The sequence below is a fragment of the Trichosurus vulpecula genome, chromosome 9, assembly GCF_011100635.1.
Source record: "Trichosurus vulpecula isolate mTriVul1 chromosome 9, mTriVul1.pri, whole genome shotgun sequence".
Taxonomy (NCBI): Eukaryota; Metazoa; Chordata; class Mammalia; order Diprotodontia; family Phalangeridae; genus Trichosurus; species Trichosurus vulpecula.
In genome coordinates, this window is record NC_050581.1 from 15861884 (window position 1) to 15880278 (window position 18395).

At 37.6% G+C, this 18395-nt stretch overlaps 1 protein-coding gene across 2 annotated transcripts in view; it reads left to right on the forward strand.

Annotated features, from left to right (window-relative positions):
* DDX58 (DExD/H-box helicase 58) overlaps nucleotides 1–18171 on the forward strand; it is a 76484-nt gene extending 58313 nt beyond the window's left edge. For both annotated transcript variants that reach the window (XM_036738156.1, XM_036738157.1), the window contains 5 exons: nucleotides 1168–1258; nucleotides 3012–3182; nucleotides 6249–6400; nucleotides 13398–13541; nucleotides 17241–18171. In XM_036738156.1, coding sequence (XP_036594051.1) covers nucleotides 1168–1258; nucleotides 3012–3182; nucleotides 6249–6400; nucleotides 13398–13541; nucleotides 17241–17537 — 855 coding nt within the window. In that variant the 3' untranslated portion in view covers nucleotides 17538–18171. The remainder of the gene's footprint in view (nucleotides 1–1167; nucleotides 1259–3011; nucleotides 3183–6248; nucleotides 6401–13397; nucleotides 13542–17240) is intronic.
* The last annotated feature ends 224 nt before the right edge of the window (nucleotides 18172–18395 follow it).

Below are 18395 nucleotides of genomic sequence, written 5' to 3' on the forward strand. Positions count from 1 at the left end.
ACAAAACAGAAACCAACCAATCCACCAAAAACCAAACCCACTCTCCCCTGCTATAGTGCCAGTGCGATACTCACAGCACCCACAGTGGCTATGAATATGCCGGCATAGTTCCGAATCACAAAATATAACGGACTCTCTTCTTTGAAGGCAGAACAAAAACATTTATTCAAACACCAGAAAGAAAAATCCATCATAGCAACAAAATAATCTATACACATTATCAATACAGGGGGCGCCGCCATCTCCAAGCCTTCCTTCTGTTAGGGCCTTCCCACAAACGAACACCCTCAAGCAAAATCACTCCCTCTCTCACTCACGCTAGCTGCTGCTCTGTGTGTGTCTCTCTCCCATCTCTGACTGCGCTGTCTCACTTCCTCTCAGCTCTGCTCCACCCTTCCTGTTCCACCCACTCAGCAAGCTCCTCCCACCACAGGCTTATGTGACTCAGACAGGTCACATGAGACTATTAATGGATGGGAAAATCTTCAAATTGTATTAACAATGCATTAAGAATATACCTTCCTTCTCCCCTCACAGTCAACTGGCTTTGCTCTGGTAAAGTTTTGTCAGGACTTGTTTATGTTATTGATGTGGTATGTCTTTGGTGACACATTAAGGAAGTTACTTTTCAGAATGGAGAGCTAGCTAGGTTATTTAATTTTTTAAAAATTCAGTTTTTAAAGTTTAATTGTTGTTGATGCCTTTTGCTTGCACATAACAATAATTTCTGCATGTATAATCCTTCCTGTCTCCCCAAACCCAAGTAGTGAGCCTTCTTTTGTAACAAAGGAAAAAAGAAAAAACAAAACTAAAGTCATTTCTGAGAATATGCAACAGTCTATATTTCCTAATCCCTACCTCTCCAGTGAAAAAAATAAGGTATGTTTCCTTATTTTTTTGAAGAACAAGATGGCTGACTATTGTTACTCATTATTATTTTATAGCATACAATTTTATTTTACTGTTTAAGTAAACAAGCATTTATTACACATCTACTATGTGCCAGGCACTGTGCTAAGCACTGGCAATACAAAAAAAGGGCCAAAAAAAAGCAGTCCCTGAACCCAAGTCTTTCTGATTCTAGGCTGGTGCTCTGTCAACTAGGGCACCTAACATGCTTGAGTTTTTTCTCTGAAAATAATTACTAATAGATAATTTGTCCTTTAGGCTTTGAAAAAATGGATGGAAGAAAATCCCAAACTAAGCAGTTTAAAACCTGTTGTATTGACTGGACGTGGCAAAAGAAATCAGAATAAAGGTATTTTATATTAGAATAGCTGTAGAGTGAGGGTGAATACGTGTATTTTCTTAACTTTATTTTTTAAATAATCTTATTGATATTTTTTCTTTTTCTATCATCTAATTTCTGCCTTTATCTCTTCCATTCCCTCCTCTCAGTAAACGATTCCTTATGAACTTTAGAGGAAAAAAAAGGAAGAAGAGGAAAAAAATTAACAAAACTGATCAATACATTGAAAAAAATCTGACAATATATGTAGTGATCCACACTTGTAAACCTTCTAGCCCTCCACTCTTCTACCTCTGCAAGGACAGCACCAGTGTCTTCTCATAATTCTCCTTTTGGGGCCAGTTTGTTCATTGTAATTTTACAATATTAGTTTTTTGTTTTGTGGTGGTGGTTCTTTCATAGTTAAACCAGAATACAAATTAATCTGACTAAAATTCAGTTGATATCACTCCCTTTTTATTAAATGTTTTTCATTTCTAACTAGTTAAATATGATCTATGAGAAATGAAAGAGATCCAACTCTTGAAAAGGTTGATGGACCAAGAATATTCATAGTACAAGATAAACCCCTAATCTTGAAATTCATATGACCTTTCTACCCTCTTTACCTTCCCCAAGACCTTGCAGATAATTGATGTTTAATATTTATTATGTTGATGAAAATAATTCATTTTTGATACCTTAACTGGGAATGTAGGAGGAATAAACTCAAAACTTACATGGCTACCATCAACTCCAGTGAAAACATTTGGAAGAGCCTTCTAATCTCTACACCAGGGGTTCTTAACTTTTTTATGTGTGCCATAGACCCCTTTTGAAGTCTCATGAAGTCTGTGGACCCTTTCTGAGAATGATGTTTTTGAATGAATAAAAGAAAATACAGAGGATTATATAGTTATCCAAGTGTTTAAAAGAACAAGCTCACAGACCTCAGGTTAGGAAACCTCTGTTCTTCATCAGTCAGAAAACTCAGTTACTTAAATGCAACCATTAGGGGAATAGATGAGAATTGCTATATAGTTGCCTACAACTTAGATAAGTGGAAGGAATAAGCTTATCTAAACATTAACGGGCTATATAAATGCTATTGTTTATTGTTGTCGTTGTTATGTCACCCAACCTCTATGGGACTCAGTATCTTCAACTGCAAAATTAAAGGGTTGCATTAGATAGTCTTTGCAGTTCATTCTGCATCTGGATCTATGATCTGCTTGGAACAATACTACATCAGGCTTGTAACTCCATCTGGGCAGTGTTGTGCTAGGATTATTTTCCCTACTTTCCAGGCTAGAAATCTAAGGCCCAACAATGTTAAGTAACTTGCTCAGATTCACAGAGAATTTGGTCCATTTCAGCTTTTTATGATCATATATATACAGGGGTAACAGTTTCCACTTAAGCTACTAATCTTTTATAAATCATTCTTTCTTCATCGCCACTCTACCTTCTTTTCTATTCATTCAGGACTTCTAAATGGCAATATGGATGTGGTTTAGTTCCTACAATGATGCTTCAACTCAGTTACTGGACAAAAAGTCTCACATTTAAGATTTCAAGAGTTAAATTAACAATGTAGATGGTCTAAGAACTGTGTGATTTTTAGTACCCTCTGCCCCCTCCTTCTTTTGACCACCTCACCATTATCATAACTGGGTCCTCTCAGTTATAAGGGTCAATTTTGTATTTGTCTGTTTCATGGGATTCCAAAGTTGAACTTTCTTTACTCCATTATTGTTCTTTGACTTCTAATACTGTAACATAGGTATGACTCTCCCATCACAGAAGGGTGCATTGGATACATTCAGAACCAGTGGAGAGAACAAGATTCTTATTGCCACTTCAGTAGCCGATGAAGGCATTGACATTGCACAATGCAATCTGGTCATTTTGTATGAATATGTTGGCAACGTCATCAAGATGATTCAAACCAGAGGTCAGAGAAACTTTGGTGTCATTGCTTTCAATGTTTCTACTAACTAATTCTCCTACTTAGACCAGACTTAATCTCTGCAATTTTTGTGTTTGTCTCACATTTTAAATAAAACTATCTTGACAACATCTGAGTTTTTATGGACCAGTGGTCATGGAAGGAACTGATGACATTTATCACAAAGCTGACACACTCTAAATTCTAGCCAAATTAACCTAGATGGTAAGAATTTATAAATTAGTGATTTGTTTTTGTTGGTAGTCCTTGCCCTACTTCAGACTGTTCAAGGTTCTTTAGTGTGATTTAACAAATTCTTCCAAAATTTGTTATTTTGTCACTATCTAGGGCTGAATGAATGAAAACATGAGAACAGATTAGACTAGATTTTGTGGACTATTTTTTTGCAACACATCTTATTACATGGTTGACTGAGAGATATAGAGAATACAGTGTGCCACAGTGTTTGTTGTTTGTTGCTTACTTTTAAAAATTGACTCAGTATACCAGAATTCAGCTTTAAAGGCTTTCTTCCAGAAAGGTTTCACTCACACATGCGTTAAGTTCATAAGAGACTCCACGATACGTGCAACCATAGAAACAATTTGTTTACTGATTTGCTAAGTAACAAAATCAAGTAAGGAATTTAATAAAGAGATTAAATAAGGCATTAAATGTAGTGTTTGCAACTGTTGTGGATAATGCCAATGTCCCTCTTAGAATATGGCACCCCGAAATGAAATTTATAGGAGAGATATAATCACGCTAGTATAGTGAGACTCTTACCTCCTTCCTTCTAAACACTGCATTCTTCTTAATGCAACACAAAATCAAAATACTTCTTTTTGGCTGCCATATCACTGTTGGCTTATATCAAGTTAGCAGTACAGTAAAATCCCCATGTGATTTTTAATATCAATTTTATGTAGCTATCCTGTACTTGCACCATTGGTTAGTTTATTATGTGGAAAAACCAAAGTGTAGGATTTTAACCTAACTAGTTGACTTTTGTAGGACTGTATCTATGATATGATCCAACCTTTCTAAATGTAAAGAATCCCAGAGTTGGAAGGAATTTAAGGGTCATGTAATCAGTATTTCCCAGACACCTCTCTGCTGAACATATATAACATTCTGGAATACTTTTTACAACTAAAGGTACTTTTTCATAGCCTGTAAATGAAAAAGGAAAAAACCCTGACTCATTCTTTCTTGTTCCTTTTGCCTTTCTTTGTATCCTCAGTACTTAGCACAAAGCCTGGCACAAAATAAACAATTAATAAATGCTTTTTATTTGATTCTCCCAGTGTCATGCTTCACATTTCACTCTAACCATAGGGAACCTCAACACACAGGCTAAATGCCAACTAGTCCATCTCTTCAGGAAACATAAGTTCTTTCTATATCCCTCACAGGTGATAATCCTTGCTCTGCTAAATATCTCAAGTGGAGAGGTCAGTACATCATCAGGCAACTCATTCCATTTTTTAAGAAGCTTTAATTGTTAGGAAGTTCATTGGATTTAAAGCTGAGAAGGACCTCAGAAATTATCTAGTTTTTACCACTGCATGTTACATATGAGAAAACTGAAGCCCAGAGTGGTTAAGGGAATTGCTCAGGATCACATGGATGTTAAATGATGGAGCTGGATCTTTTGACTCTTCTTCCCCATATCCTATGCTGCCATGTTAGTGGTTCAAGTCAATAAATGTGAAGTGTCTGCTGTGTATCAGTACTGAGAGGCAGCATGGAGTAGTGATAGAGAGCCACCTCAGAGTTAGGAAGACCTTGGCTGAAGTCCAGTCTCTGACAAATTTTGGCTAGGTGGTCACAAAGCAAGGCATTTATCTCAGGGCCCCATGGAACTGTCTAAGAGGTAAGATACAGAGAAGATGATGGTCTGCATTGGTAGAGGAAGATAGCCTACGCTAATGAAATTACATATTATATAATCTGGATTGTGTATCTCCCCAACACTGCCCTCCAACAAACCAACTCAACAACATTTAAGTACTGTGCTAGAAATAGAGATAAAAGGTGGAAAAGAAGGAAACAAGCATTTATATAGCACACTTTGCTAAATGCTTTACAACTGTTATCTCATTTAATCTTTATAGTAACCTGGTAGGTGGATGGTATTATTATTATTATTATCCTCATTTTACAATTGAGAAAACTGAGGCAAACAGAGGAGTGGCTTGCCCAGGATCACACATTAGTAAGTGTCTGAAACAGGATTTGAACTCAGTTCTCCTGACTTCAGGCCTACTGCTCTATCCATTGCATCATCTGGCTACCTCCTAAAATATGGTACATTTCCTGCTGGCATTATAGGGACTCATATTTTAGTGAGGGAGATATAACATGTATGTGTATGTGCATGTATTAATAAATGTATATGTAGATCTCTGTGTATATATGTGTGAATATATGCATACCTTAAATTTATGTTTATGAATATATGTTTCATGTATACAAGTATATATGTATATGCATATAAAAAACAACATAAAATAAAATTCTGGGGGGAATACCCACAAACACACACACACACACACACACACACACACACACACACACACACACAGATAAGCAAAATACAAGGTACTCAGTGATGGGAACAAAGGAGCGATCCAGACATAATATTCTAGGAATATTTAAGGGGGGGAAAGAACACTATTAACTCTGAAGATTGATACCACTGGAAGAGATGGAAGAAAAAAAGAAAAGTGGAGATTAGGAGCATCACAGGCACAGGAAGTAGCCCAGACAAGCAGCAGGAGATGCCATGTTGACATAAGAGAACAGCTGGTGGTTCAGTTTGGCTGGAATGTAGAATGTATCAAAAGGAATAATGTGAAATAAGGTTAGAAAGGTAGGTTGCAACCATATTGTGGAGGTCCTTAAAGGCCAAGCCAAGGATTTTTTATTTTCCCAAACTGGAAATAGGGAGTTTGTATGTCCCATAAAGCAAGATAAGCCTATAGGCATTCTCCTTTGTTTTCCTCTTTTCTGATAGCACTCTGGTTTTAAAGTCTGAAAACATAACAATTGTCATATCCTATCTTATAGGTCGTGGAAGAGCAAGAGGGAGCAAATGCTTCCTTCTGTCTAGTAAGGAAGAAGTAATTGAGAAAGAACAAATCAATATACACAAAGAAAAAATGATGAATGATGCCATAGAAGAACTACAGACATGGAATGAAGAAGTATTTATAAGGAAGGTGAGTTTTCTTATCTGGCCAATGGTTGGGATGATAAAGGCCTAGGCAAGAAGTAGCTCAGGTTAAACACAGGTGATAATGGTCCTGATGAAGCTATAAGGATCATTTTTCCATTGCCTCCTTATTAAAGGTATTAAAAGTATTAAAATTAAAGGCATTAACCTTTGTTTGCTAGAGTTGGGGAAAATTTCAGGCTCAAGCTTTTAGAGTTTATCATATAGACCCAGGAGTCATTGATATCTTCCATGCTATATTACACTGATTGATGAGTGGTTAGATAGATTGGACTGAAGAAGAAAGGAGTGGGGAAAAGAGAATAATGAGGGAAAGATTAGAACTGTTAAGTATGACTGTGTTATGAAGGTACAGATGAATGCCTGGCTCCAAATCTACCATTCAACCCACTACACCATACTAACTTTCTTGGCAAGTAATTGCATTCTACTCCTCTTAGACTGGCTTTCCCTATAGAATTTTCATAATAAAAATAATCCTTATTTATCCTCTGAATTTTGAAATCATCTCTCCCCAAATCCAGAGTGCCTATATCTACCTGGACTTTGGCTTTCCTTGTCTATCATGGAGACTAAACTTGAGTAGTCATTTCCTTTTAAGTTTCTCATCATTTCTACTTAAACAGCCAGTTCCTCTTTAGACCTGTGAAAATATCTTGGAGCAATCTATGAAAAACTATTTCTTCTAAATGTCTTAGTGAAATTTCATTCCAAGAACCCCTAGAAAGACACTGAACTCCCTCTGGGGAGAAAAAAAATCTTTTGGCATTATGCAGGTTAACCCATATAATGTTAGAGCAGGAAGTTCTCATTGACATCATGTTCTGCTTCCTCATTTTATATATGATTAAAAGTGTGTGTGTGTGTGTGTGTGTGTGTGTGTGTGTGTGTGTGTGTGTGTTTGAGTGGGTGAAGGAATTTCAGGACCTTACTGCTTACAGGTTTTTTTTTTGTTAGAGAATAATTTCACTTCTCTTTTAACTTGCTTTGTCTCTTTCAGATAGAATCATTCATACTTCATTTCCATAGTCATGGGCTAATTTCTCCCACTACAGCTTTTAAGTAGACTTGGGTGAGACTATAGATAAGTGAATGCTAGTTTGACCTCTGGGGCACAGTTGTTATACCTTTCTTCTGGGGCATCCTCAGTTTCAAAAGTCAGTACTCTTTTGACTATTAAGATACTCCCTCCCTCAGTAAATAACTATCAGTACTTTTGTTGCTTCAAAAATGAGATCTTGATGCTTGGAAAAGTACTAAGAGGCAAAGAGCAACTTGAATTGGAATTAATAGTTTTTTGGGGAGCAGAGAAATAAAAATTTTTTTGGATAAAATATTCTTCATAACAGATTCTGAATTTATTAATAAAAAGCCTACCTGAAATTTGGAAACATATAAATTTTAAAAATTATTTGTTATTTTCAATCAAAGAAAATCCTTGCTATATTTTCCATTTCATTGAGAGGGAACCCATTTTTCATCAAGTTATATTGCAATCTAGTGATATTTTAGTGTATTGACATTAAAGACAAACCATCATCATTATTATCACCACTTGGAATCAAAAGATACCTGCTAGATACAGTAGAGGACCTTGGGTCATAGATTAAGGGCAGAAGGTAGCCTTGGAGATCTTCCCATTTCATCCCCTCATTTTACAGTTGGGAATATTAAGGTCCAGAGAGGTGAATGGACTTGCCCAAAGTAATCTAGGTAATCAGTAGCAGAACTAGGATTCCCATAATTACAGAATCTCAGAATTGGAAAGGACTCAGAGGCCATACCTGAACGAGAGCCCATCTTACATTGTACCCAATAAGTGGCTATCCAGCCTTTCCTCCTAGTGTGGTAAAACCAAGTACCTCTTGAGCCATCACATTTCACTTTTGGATTGTTGTAATTATCCAGAAGTTTTTCCATTACAATAAGCCTGTTTGTCTACTTGCAGCTTATACTCATTGCTCCTAGTTCTGGCCTTGAGGCCAAGGAGAACAGGCCCAGTCCTTCTTTGAAGCCTTTGAGCTACTTGAAAATAGAAGTTGTGGAGGGCAGAGCCAAGATGGCAGAGTAAAAGCAGGGACTTGCTTAAGCTCCCCACCCCCAAACCCCTCCAAATACCTGTAAAAATGATTTGAAACAAATTCTAGAGCAGCAAAACACACAAAATAACAGAGTGAAACAAACTTCCAGCCTAAGACAACCTGGAAGGTGGGCAGGAAAGGTCTGTTGCACCAGTTTGAGAGAAGAGCACAGTATAGCGTGGGCTGCGCCAGCACAGATGGGGTCGGAGCAGGCCTCAGGGGACTGAATCACTGGCAGCTGTGTTGATTTCCTGACTTCTCAACTCACAAATGCCAAAGACAACTTAGAAAGTCAGTAAAAAGGTCTGTCAGACCTGGGTGAGAGAGGAGCAAGGTCTGGCCTGGCCCCAGCCCCAGGTCAGCAGTGGTGGTGGAGCAGCAGTAGCCGCTTCCTAAGCTGTCAACCGACAGACAGTGGGGGGATCCAGTAGCTGATCAGAGGAGGATTGCCAGGATCTCTTTTGGTGGCATTGAGGCAGGATTCTCTCACTTTGCCCAGGCTTGGATCTGGTTTGCAGTCCTGGCTGGTGGTCCTAGGGAATGGAGGAGTGCTGGCGTGGCAGAGCTTGTGACAGCGCTTATGACAGTGGTAAAGAGGGAATCCTCCTCATAAGTATAAGACAAAAAAAAGAGTGCTTGTGGTCACTCACAGGCCAAGAGAGGGGTAAACACCTCTGCTTTCATCATACAACCCTGGAAGTATTGAAAATTTACAGGTCCCTAAAAATATCTCTGAAAACAGCTGCGCAAAACCCCAGAAGCTTGGGACAGTATACCCTCCACACTGGAAGCAGAAACCTACCTTAACAAAGAGCTAAAAAGTCAAGTAATTGACTGGGAAAATGAGCAAACAGTGGGGAAAAAAATCAGAATATAGAATCTTACTTTCATGACAAGGAAGATCAAAACATACAACCAGAAGAAGACAACAGAGTCAAAGCTCCTACATCCAAAACCTTCAAGAAAAATATTAATTGGTCACAGGCTATGGAAGAGCTCAAAAAGGATTCTGAAAATCAAGTAAGAGAAGTAGAGGAAAAGTTGGGAAGAGAAATGAGAGTGATGCAAGAAAATCATGAAAAATAAGTCAACAGCTGTATTGATAGTGTATTTCTGCTTAAGTTGAATGTCCTTCCCATCCATTAATAGGCCCATGTGACCTGCTTAAGTCACATGAAAGCCTAAGTCACATGAAGCCTGTGGTGGCAGGAGCTTCCTGAATGGTTGGAACAGGAAGGGTGAGGCAGAGCTGAGAGGAAGTGAGGTCAGAGCAGTTAGAGCAATTAGAGCTGTGGGAGAGAGAGGAAGCAGGAGAGGTTGTGAGCTTTTGTTTGTGGGAAGGCTTTGGGATGGTGGTGCACCCTGCAGTGATAATGTGTATTAACTTCTTTGCTGCTTGGATGTGTTGATTAGACTTACTGGTTTTGGTACTGGGCTTTCTGGTGTCTGAATAAATGTTTTGTTTCTGTCTTCTACATGGAGAGTCTGTTATATTTTGCTATTCAGAACCATGCCGGCATACTCCTAACAATAGCAACTGTTGTAAATATTGCCTTGGTGATACAACAGCTTGCTAAAGGAGACCCAAAAAAATACTGAAGAAAATAACACCTTAAAAATAGACTAATCCCTATGGCAAAAGAGGTCCAAAAAGCCAATGAATAGAAGAATGCCTTAAAAAGCAGAATTGGCCAAATGGAAAAGCTCACTTAAGTCCAGAAGCTCCCTTAAGAAAATAATTCTTTAAAAATTAGAATGGAACAAATGGAAGTTAATGACTTTATGAGAAACCAAGAAATTATAAAATAAAACCAAAGAATGAAAAGATAGAAGACAATGTGAAATATCTCATTGGAAAAACAACTGACCTAGAAAACAGACTGAAGAGAGATAATTTAAAAATCATTGGACTACCTGAAAGCCATGATGAAAACAAGAACCTACACATCATCTTTCAAGAAATTATCACAGAAAATTGCCCTGATATTCTAGAACCAGAGAGTAAAATAGAAGTGGAAAGAATCCATTGATTACCTCTTGAAAAAGTTCCCAAAAGGAAAACTCCTTGGAATATTGTAGCCAAATTCCAGAGTTCCCAGGTCAAAGAGAAAATATTGCAAGTAGCCAGAAAGAAACAATTCAAGTATTGTGTAAACACAATCAGGATGACACAAGATCTAGCAGCTACTACATTAAGGGATGGAAGGGCTTGAAATATGATATTCTGGAAGTCAAAGGAGCTAGGATTAAAACCAAGAATCAACTGCCCAGCAAAACTGAGTATAATACTTTAAGGGAAAAAATGGACATTCACTGAAATAGAGGACTTTCAAGCATTGTTGATGAAAAGACCAGAGCTGAATAGAAAATTTGACTTTCAAATGCAAGAATCAAGAGAAGCATGAAAAGGTAAACAAGAAAGAGAAATCATAAGGGGCTTATTAAAGTTAAACTGTTTACATTCATACATGGAAAGATATTTGTAACCCATGAGATCTTTCTCAGTATTATGGTATGGAGGGAACAGATAGATAGATAGATATAGACAGAGGGCACAGGGTGAGTTGAATATAAAGGGATAATATCTAAAAAATAAAATTAAGGGGTGAGAGAAGAATGTAATGGCAGAAGGAGAAAGGTAGAGGTAGAATGGGGTAAATTATATCTCACATAAAAGAGGCAAGAAAAAGCTTTTATAATGGAGGGGAAGAGGGGGGAGGTGAGATCGAATGAGTGAACCCTATTCTCATCAGATTTGGCTTAAGGAGGGAATAACGTGCACACTCAATTGTGTATGAAAATCTAGCTTACCCTACAGGATAGTAGGAGGGAAGGGGATAAAAGAAAGGGGAATGATAGAAGGGAGGGCAAATGGGAGGAGGGGGTAATCAGAAGCAAACACTTTTGAGGAGAGACAGGATCAAAGGCGAGAATAGAATAGATGGAGGGTGGGATAGGATGGAGAAAAATAGAGTTAGCTTTTTACAACATGACTGTTATGGAAGTGTTTTGCATGATTACACATGTATAACTTATTTCAAATTGCATGCCTTCTCAATGAGGGTGGGTGGAGAGGAAGGAAGGGAGAGAATGTGGAATTCAAGGTTTTAAAAACGAATGTAAAAAATTATTTTTACATGCAACTGGGAAATAAGACACATAGGCAGTGCTGTATAGAAATCTATCTTTTTTTTTTTTGGTTTTTGGCAGGGCAATTGGGGTTAAGCGACTTGCCCAAGGTCACACAGCTAGTAAATGTGTCACGTGTCCGAGGCTGGATTTGAACTCAGGTCCTCCTGACTCCAGGGCTGGTGCTCTACTCACTGCACCACCTAGCTGCCCCAAAATCTATCTTGCCCTGCGGGAAAATAGAAGGGAAGGGGTGTTGCAACAATCCGGCTAGCAGCTGCTGTGGGGGGGGTGTAAAACCAACAACAACCAGCTCACAGAACACTACAAGGCCAGCTTCTTTTGATCTGCTTTACTAAGGAAAGCAATGTTAAGGGGTTAACAACCTTACTTTAATCCAGCATACAAATACCATTCACTTAGTTCAGGGGAAAAAGCCAGCACCCTGAACTTCAGAGCAAAATACAAACAAATTACAAACATCAACAGACAGACCTTGTCTGATTCAAATCCCAATACATAGTTACCAGAGTTTAGCAAAGTTCCAACATCCTGTTTACAAGCTGGAGGGCTCTTAGCTACAGCTGCACGGGAGTCTCCACATCAGTGCGCCACCAAGGGTGAGAGCCCCAAGCAAATAGCTCTGTCTTCCCTTTTTATGCAGTTTCAGATGCCATCAAACTTCATCTGAGTGACCAGAACTTAGGCTCCTTCGATTGGCTCTGGTGTTAGCACTTCCCTTCACTGGCCTCACCTGGAACCCCACCTTAGTTACCAATTCACACCTACATAGGCGTAGCACCTAATAGGGGTTTGGGCCTGGGGCTTAGTACCTAGTAAGACTCAATCAAAGACAATTAATCATTTTAAAACAGTAAGAAATTCCCAACTTAATTGATATTACAAGGGAATAAGAGAAGGGGGGGTGGTGAGGGGGTGATGATAAAAGGATGGTCAGATTGGGAGAAGGGGTATTCAGAATGCACGCCATTTTGGGGTAGGGGAGGAGAGAGATGGGGAGAAAATTTGGATCTCAAAATCTTGTGGAACTGAATGTCGACAACTAAAAATAAATTAATTTTAAAAAAGAAAGTAGCCATCATGGCCCCTTTAAGTCTAATCTTCTTTTTGGTTAAATATCCCTAGCTCCTGCTATTGCTCCTCAGATGGTTTAAAACTGCGCTTTTTAGCACTAGAATGATTTGTTTTGTTTTTAAAATTTCATTCTGGAGAGCTTTCCATATTTCTTGGGTTGATTTTTCTCTGTAGAATTTACATGGAATCCTAATTATACTTTTAATGAGTCCTCTGACTCCAAAACTAGTGGATTCTCTGATCTCTTCTCTGTGTCATTCTGGTCAATAAACTAGGAATACAGGCATTGAACATTGACATCCCTTTATCCTTAGCACAACAGAAGAGGTGGGGTACAGAAAATTGTACAATCCTAATAAGAGGTTTTAGGCATTCAGTATTTCTCCAAAGCTGAGTTAGAAGATGGATGTGCAGACCAGGAGAGTGGTCATAGATGGTCATGTGAGGACTATGAAATGCCAAATGTCAACCAGGGACAGGAGTACTAGGCAGGATCACTTGTTTCCCCCATGACATAGGCCCCCAAAATAAGCATTTATTAAGCACATACTATGTGCTAAGACTATTTTGTCTAGCCAGACTACTACTGGCCTTGTCTTTTCAAGTGCCATTGCTGAATAGGACTATTCAGATATCTTGAGGACTAATGTTTTTAAACAATGCTTTGCTTTTCCTTAGATCCATCATTTGCAACTTCAAGAAAAAGCTATCAGAGATAATATAATAGTAGCTAAACCACAACTGGAGGAGAGCAACAAAAGACTACTTTGTAGAAAATGCAAAGTCTTTGCATGTCATACAACTGACATTAGAGTGGTAGAGGTAAGCAAAATTTCACTTGTCCCCATGACTATTTCAATAGCCTGTTAAAGCTTACATATGCTCATTTATTTTAACATGTTTTATGTTTTATTGATAACTTTTATTTTTACACAATAGTAATTTCCTGACATTTTCAATCTTCCTAAACACCTGCTGAACCCTCCCTTATATCACAGAAAAAGCTGTTAAGCATAAACAACCATGACTGACTGTATAATAAGCATATAAATAGCTAACATTTATATAGTGTTTACCATGCGTCAGTCACTGTGCTGAGCACTTCACAATTATTATCTTACTTGAACCTCACAGCAGCTCTTGTGAGGTAGATGCTATTATCATCCCTGTTTCAGTCATGTCTGACTCTTAATGACCCCATTTGGGGTTTTCGTGGCAAAGATACTAGAGTGGTTTGCCATTTCTTTCTCCAGCTCATTTTACAGATGAGGGAAGTGAGGCAAACAGTGTTAAGTGACTTGCCCAGGGTCATACAGCTTATAAATGTCTGAGGCTGTATTTGAACTCAGGTCATCCTGACTCCAGGCCTGACACTCCATGCACTATGACACCACCTAGCTGTGCATCAGTAGCCTCATCTCATCTCTCTGCTGAGAGGAGGGAACTATGTTTCATCTTCTCATGGATCAAGACTGAGCATTGCAATTAATCAGAATTTACTTCCTTTCATTGTGGTTTTCATGAATGTTACTGCGGACATTGTGTATCCTGTTCTGGTCCTGCTTTTTTCCTTCTTACAGGTGAACATATAGGTCTTCCCATGTTTTATGAATTTCTCATAATTGTCATTTCTTACAGTACATTAAAGTTCCATTACATTCATCTACCATAATGTGTTTAGCTATTCCCAATCAAGGGTCACTCACTTTCTTTTTTGCTACCATAAAGATGCAGTTATGAATATTTTTGTATTTTTGCAACCTTTACTTCTGTGTTTAACCTTCTTATGACATTTGTCTAGTATTAGTATCACTGGATTAAAGGGTTTTGAACAATTGAGTGATTTCTAGAATAGCTAGATGAATTAACAGCTCTACCAACAGTTAATTACTGTGCCTGTCTTCTTATATCCTCTCTAGTATTTTCAGTTTCAGAGAGTAGTAGGTCTGACATACCTAATGATTTTATTTGTTTGTAACTATAATGTAACTTTTGCTTTGTTCCCAAGTTTCTGTTTTATAACCAAGTTTTTAGTAGCTTGTTATTCTATTTGAAGAAAAAAATTAATATATATTTAAAAATTAAAAACTTTTGTCTAGCTTTTGTCATCTTTAGCCAAGTTGATCAGTATGAGGTGGAAAAAACAGTTATTTTAATTTGCAGTTTTCTAGTTAATAATTTGAAGTATTTTTCATATGGATATTGGTAGTTCATAATTCTTATTTTGGAAGCTGCTGATTGATTTCCTTTGTCTACTTATCTATTGGGGAAATGCTCATATATTTTTACCATATTTGTAGCAAGAATACTATCTTTCCTATTTCAGTCTACTTTGGCTTAAACTTCATAAACTTTTAGTAGCAAGACACCTGAGATTTATGTAGGAAGCTGCAGAGTTATACCTTTTGTTTTTAAGTTTCTGAATGTAAAACTCACCACCCTTCTGTCCAGCAAGATTTCTCTTGTTAAAGACCAAAAAGGGGAAGGGAAAATGTTCAGCAAGACCAGCCAACCTATTAAGAGCATCTGAAAGCATATCCACACCCACCATTTCCCATATCCCTAATGAAAAGAGAAAAGTTCGTTTTCTTATCCTTCTCCAGGGAAAGCCATGTCAGCAGAGTGAGGCCTGCCATTTTACCCATTTGGAAAGGTTTTGGATATGAACTAGGTGATTGGAGGCTCATTCTTAGGTTGGCTTTAAAGGTAATGTTTTTCAGCTTTCAAAGACTAGCTTCTAAGTTTTGGAGGGGTTGAGATGTGCATTAATGAAGGAAGGGTCCAGACTCTCTCCACAGATTGTTCAAGTATCTTAAGCACTGTATCATCTGTGCTTTGAATAAAGTTTCCTTCTGCATCCAAAAGTGGCATTGTAATGCTTAGCTTACTCTTTAGCAAGTTGGAATCCAAAACCATTCTAACTACTATTGGATAAAAGTAGTAAAAGAAATTATGCTGGGTAATATATTTAACACTGACAAACCCCTTCTTTAGGCCTCAGTTTCCTTATCTTGAAATAATTGGATTGTAGCAACAGTCTGTTAGCAGTTGCTGTAGGGGTGTAAGACCCATCAGTAACCAGCACGAAGAGAGCTGCCAACACAAGTTCTTTGATTTGCTTTACTAAGGAAAGTAACTGTAAGGGGTTAACAATCTCAGTTTAATCAAATGTACATATACTTATATTCACTTAGTTCAGGGGGAAAAGATCAGCCACCTGAACTTCAAGGCAAATATGAACAGAAATTACAAACATCAACAGACAGATCTTGTCTGACTCAAATCACAATTCATAGTCACCAGAGGATTACCAATATCTGGGTCACAAAGCCAGGGAGCAGTTACCACTCGCCCAGAGTCTCAACACTCCTTCTATGAGTGTGCCCCAAAAGTCAAACACAAAGCTCCCTTCAATGATATCCTGTTCAGAGCCCTGAGGGCTCTGACCTCACCCAGGCTGGGTGTGTGAAGGTTCCCCATCCCTAGTATCACATCATATACAATTCAATGACTCTCTGTCTTAATGCTGAGAACACTTCAAGGCAAAATCCCACTTTATCTGCCCCATTCAAACAAAGGCCAGAATCATTAAAGGCACGTAAGAGAAGAACAGCAAAAAGTCACACCTTAATTACTATTACAGGGATATAACTAGATAATGTTCTAATTAAGTAGAATGTGGGGCTGGGCCTAGATAACATACTAATGAAAACCAAGGGGGGCTTGAAAACTAAGGAACCCTTTTGAAATCAGCAGCATTCCTGTAAATAATAAGGGTGCTTATGAGAATTTAAGAATATTCAAGTGTTTTCATTTATAAGTACTATCCCATCTTTCTAAATTCTATATCATAATGGCTTTTGTGTCCACAAAATAGTTTCTTTGCAGGTAAAGGAGGTACTATGTATAGTTTTGTTACTTTAAAAAAATTTAGCATTTCTTTTTATTTCATTTCTGTGTGATTTCCTATAGGATGATATATCTACTCAGATATACATTAATTTTTGGCCATTTCTCTTAGATTATTATTCTCTTGGACTGTTATTATTATTATTCTATTAGATTATTATACATGGCTTTAGATGAATGCAGGCCACATAAATAGCTAAGAATTTGAGAGTTTTAGTTGTAAATTCTTGAAGGCTGTCTATCTTCCAAATAATTCTCCTCCCTCCTTTTCACATTTTAGCCCCAGTCTTTGTAGATGAGATTCCCTGTTTGAGGACATTTAGACTAAATCATAGGATTATGGATTAAGAACTAGAAGGGACCTTAGAGGATATATAGAGCAACCCCTTTGATTTACAGTTGAAGAAACTGAGATCCAGAAAGGTTCACTGACTTGCCAACTGTCTTACAGGTAGCAAATGGCTGGGCTGGGAGTTGAATGAAGGTCTTCTGACTCCACATATAGTCTTTTTTAGATTTACTACTTGTGGCCCCTGACAAATTTCTTTATAGACCATGTTCCTATTTTAGCATTTTCGTTTGATGTGTATTATTCTGTTCTTTCTTCTTTAGGACACTCATCACATTGTGATAGGGGATGCATTTAAGGAATCATTTGTGACTGAGCCACACCCCAAACCGAAACGCTTTGGGTTCTTGGAGAAGACAGGAAAAATATTCTGTGCAGAATCTAGCTGCCATCATGACTGGGGTGTATTTGCAAGATACAAGACATTTGATGTTCCTGTCATAAAAATTGATAGTTTTGTTGTGGAAGATGTTGCAACTGGGCTTCAGACTCTGTACTCCAAATGGAAGCATTGTAATTTTATGATGATCCCATTTAATGCTAGAGAAATGTCAAACTGAGGATAGCTAGCTTTCTCTAGCTAATGTAAATGCTGTTGTTGGTTCCACTCAGAATAGTTAATCTATGGATGGTTTTGAAAGTGCCTAACATGTTCTGATTTTCAATTCTTCAAAAGTTCTTTGTACCCCTTTCATTAAAAGCTGCTTTGGTAAGTACAGATAGTGGTTTCTCAGTGTACCATAATTTGTAGTCATTCCCCAACTGATGTCTACCTCCCCCCTCCATCCCACCCTAATTTCCTGTTTGTAGTTTGTCATCTCAAAAAGAGTGTCAGGTCCTGAGAAGTGCAAATAATGAATCCAGCAAAGTAGTTCCATTATTCAAATTTGTACTGTGTATTTCCATTAGAACCAACTACTATATTTCTCACAATTATAACTTTGCATAGTACAAATTCAGATACATGGAACCACTTCAAGAGATTCATTATTTTCATTAATCAGGACCTTGCTGTAAATTTTTTCATACCTATGGATCCTTTCCTTTTTCCTTTGAGATATATAGACCTAGTAATTATATCAATTTAATCAATATAATCAATGTAATCATTTAAGTAATTTTTAGATATAGTTTGAAATTGCTTTCCACAATGGCTGGACTTAATAAACTTAATAAACATAGGGTAGAAGCGTATTGATTTATAGTCTGTGTTTGGGTTTTTCATCCTAATCTCCCTCCTCTGAAAACTAAATCTGAAAAGAATAATTGTGATTAAATATAGTGTTTTAAGGTTTAATGAACTACTTTATACACATGATTTCATTTGATCCTTGGAAGTGGAAGAGACTTACCTGTGGCTAAACTTAGCTAAGCAGATATTCCAGGCAGGATTCAAACTCTGGCTATTGTTGACTCTG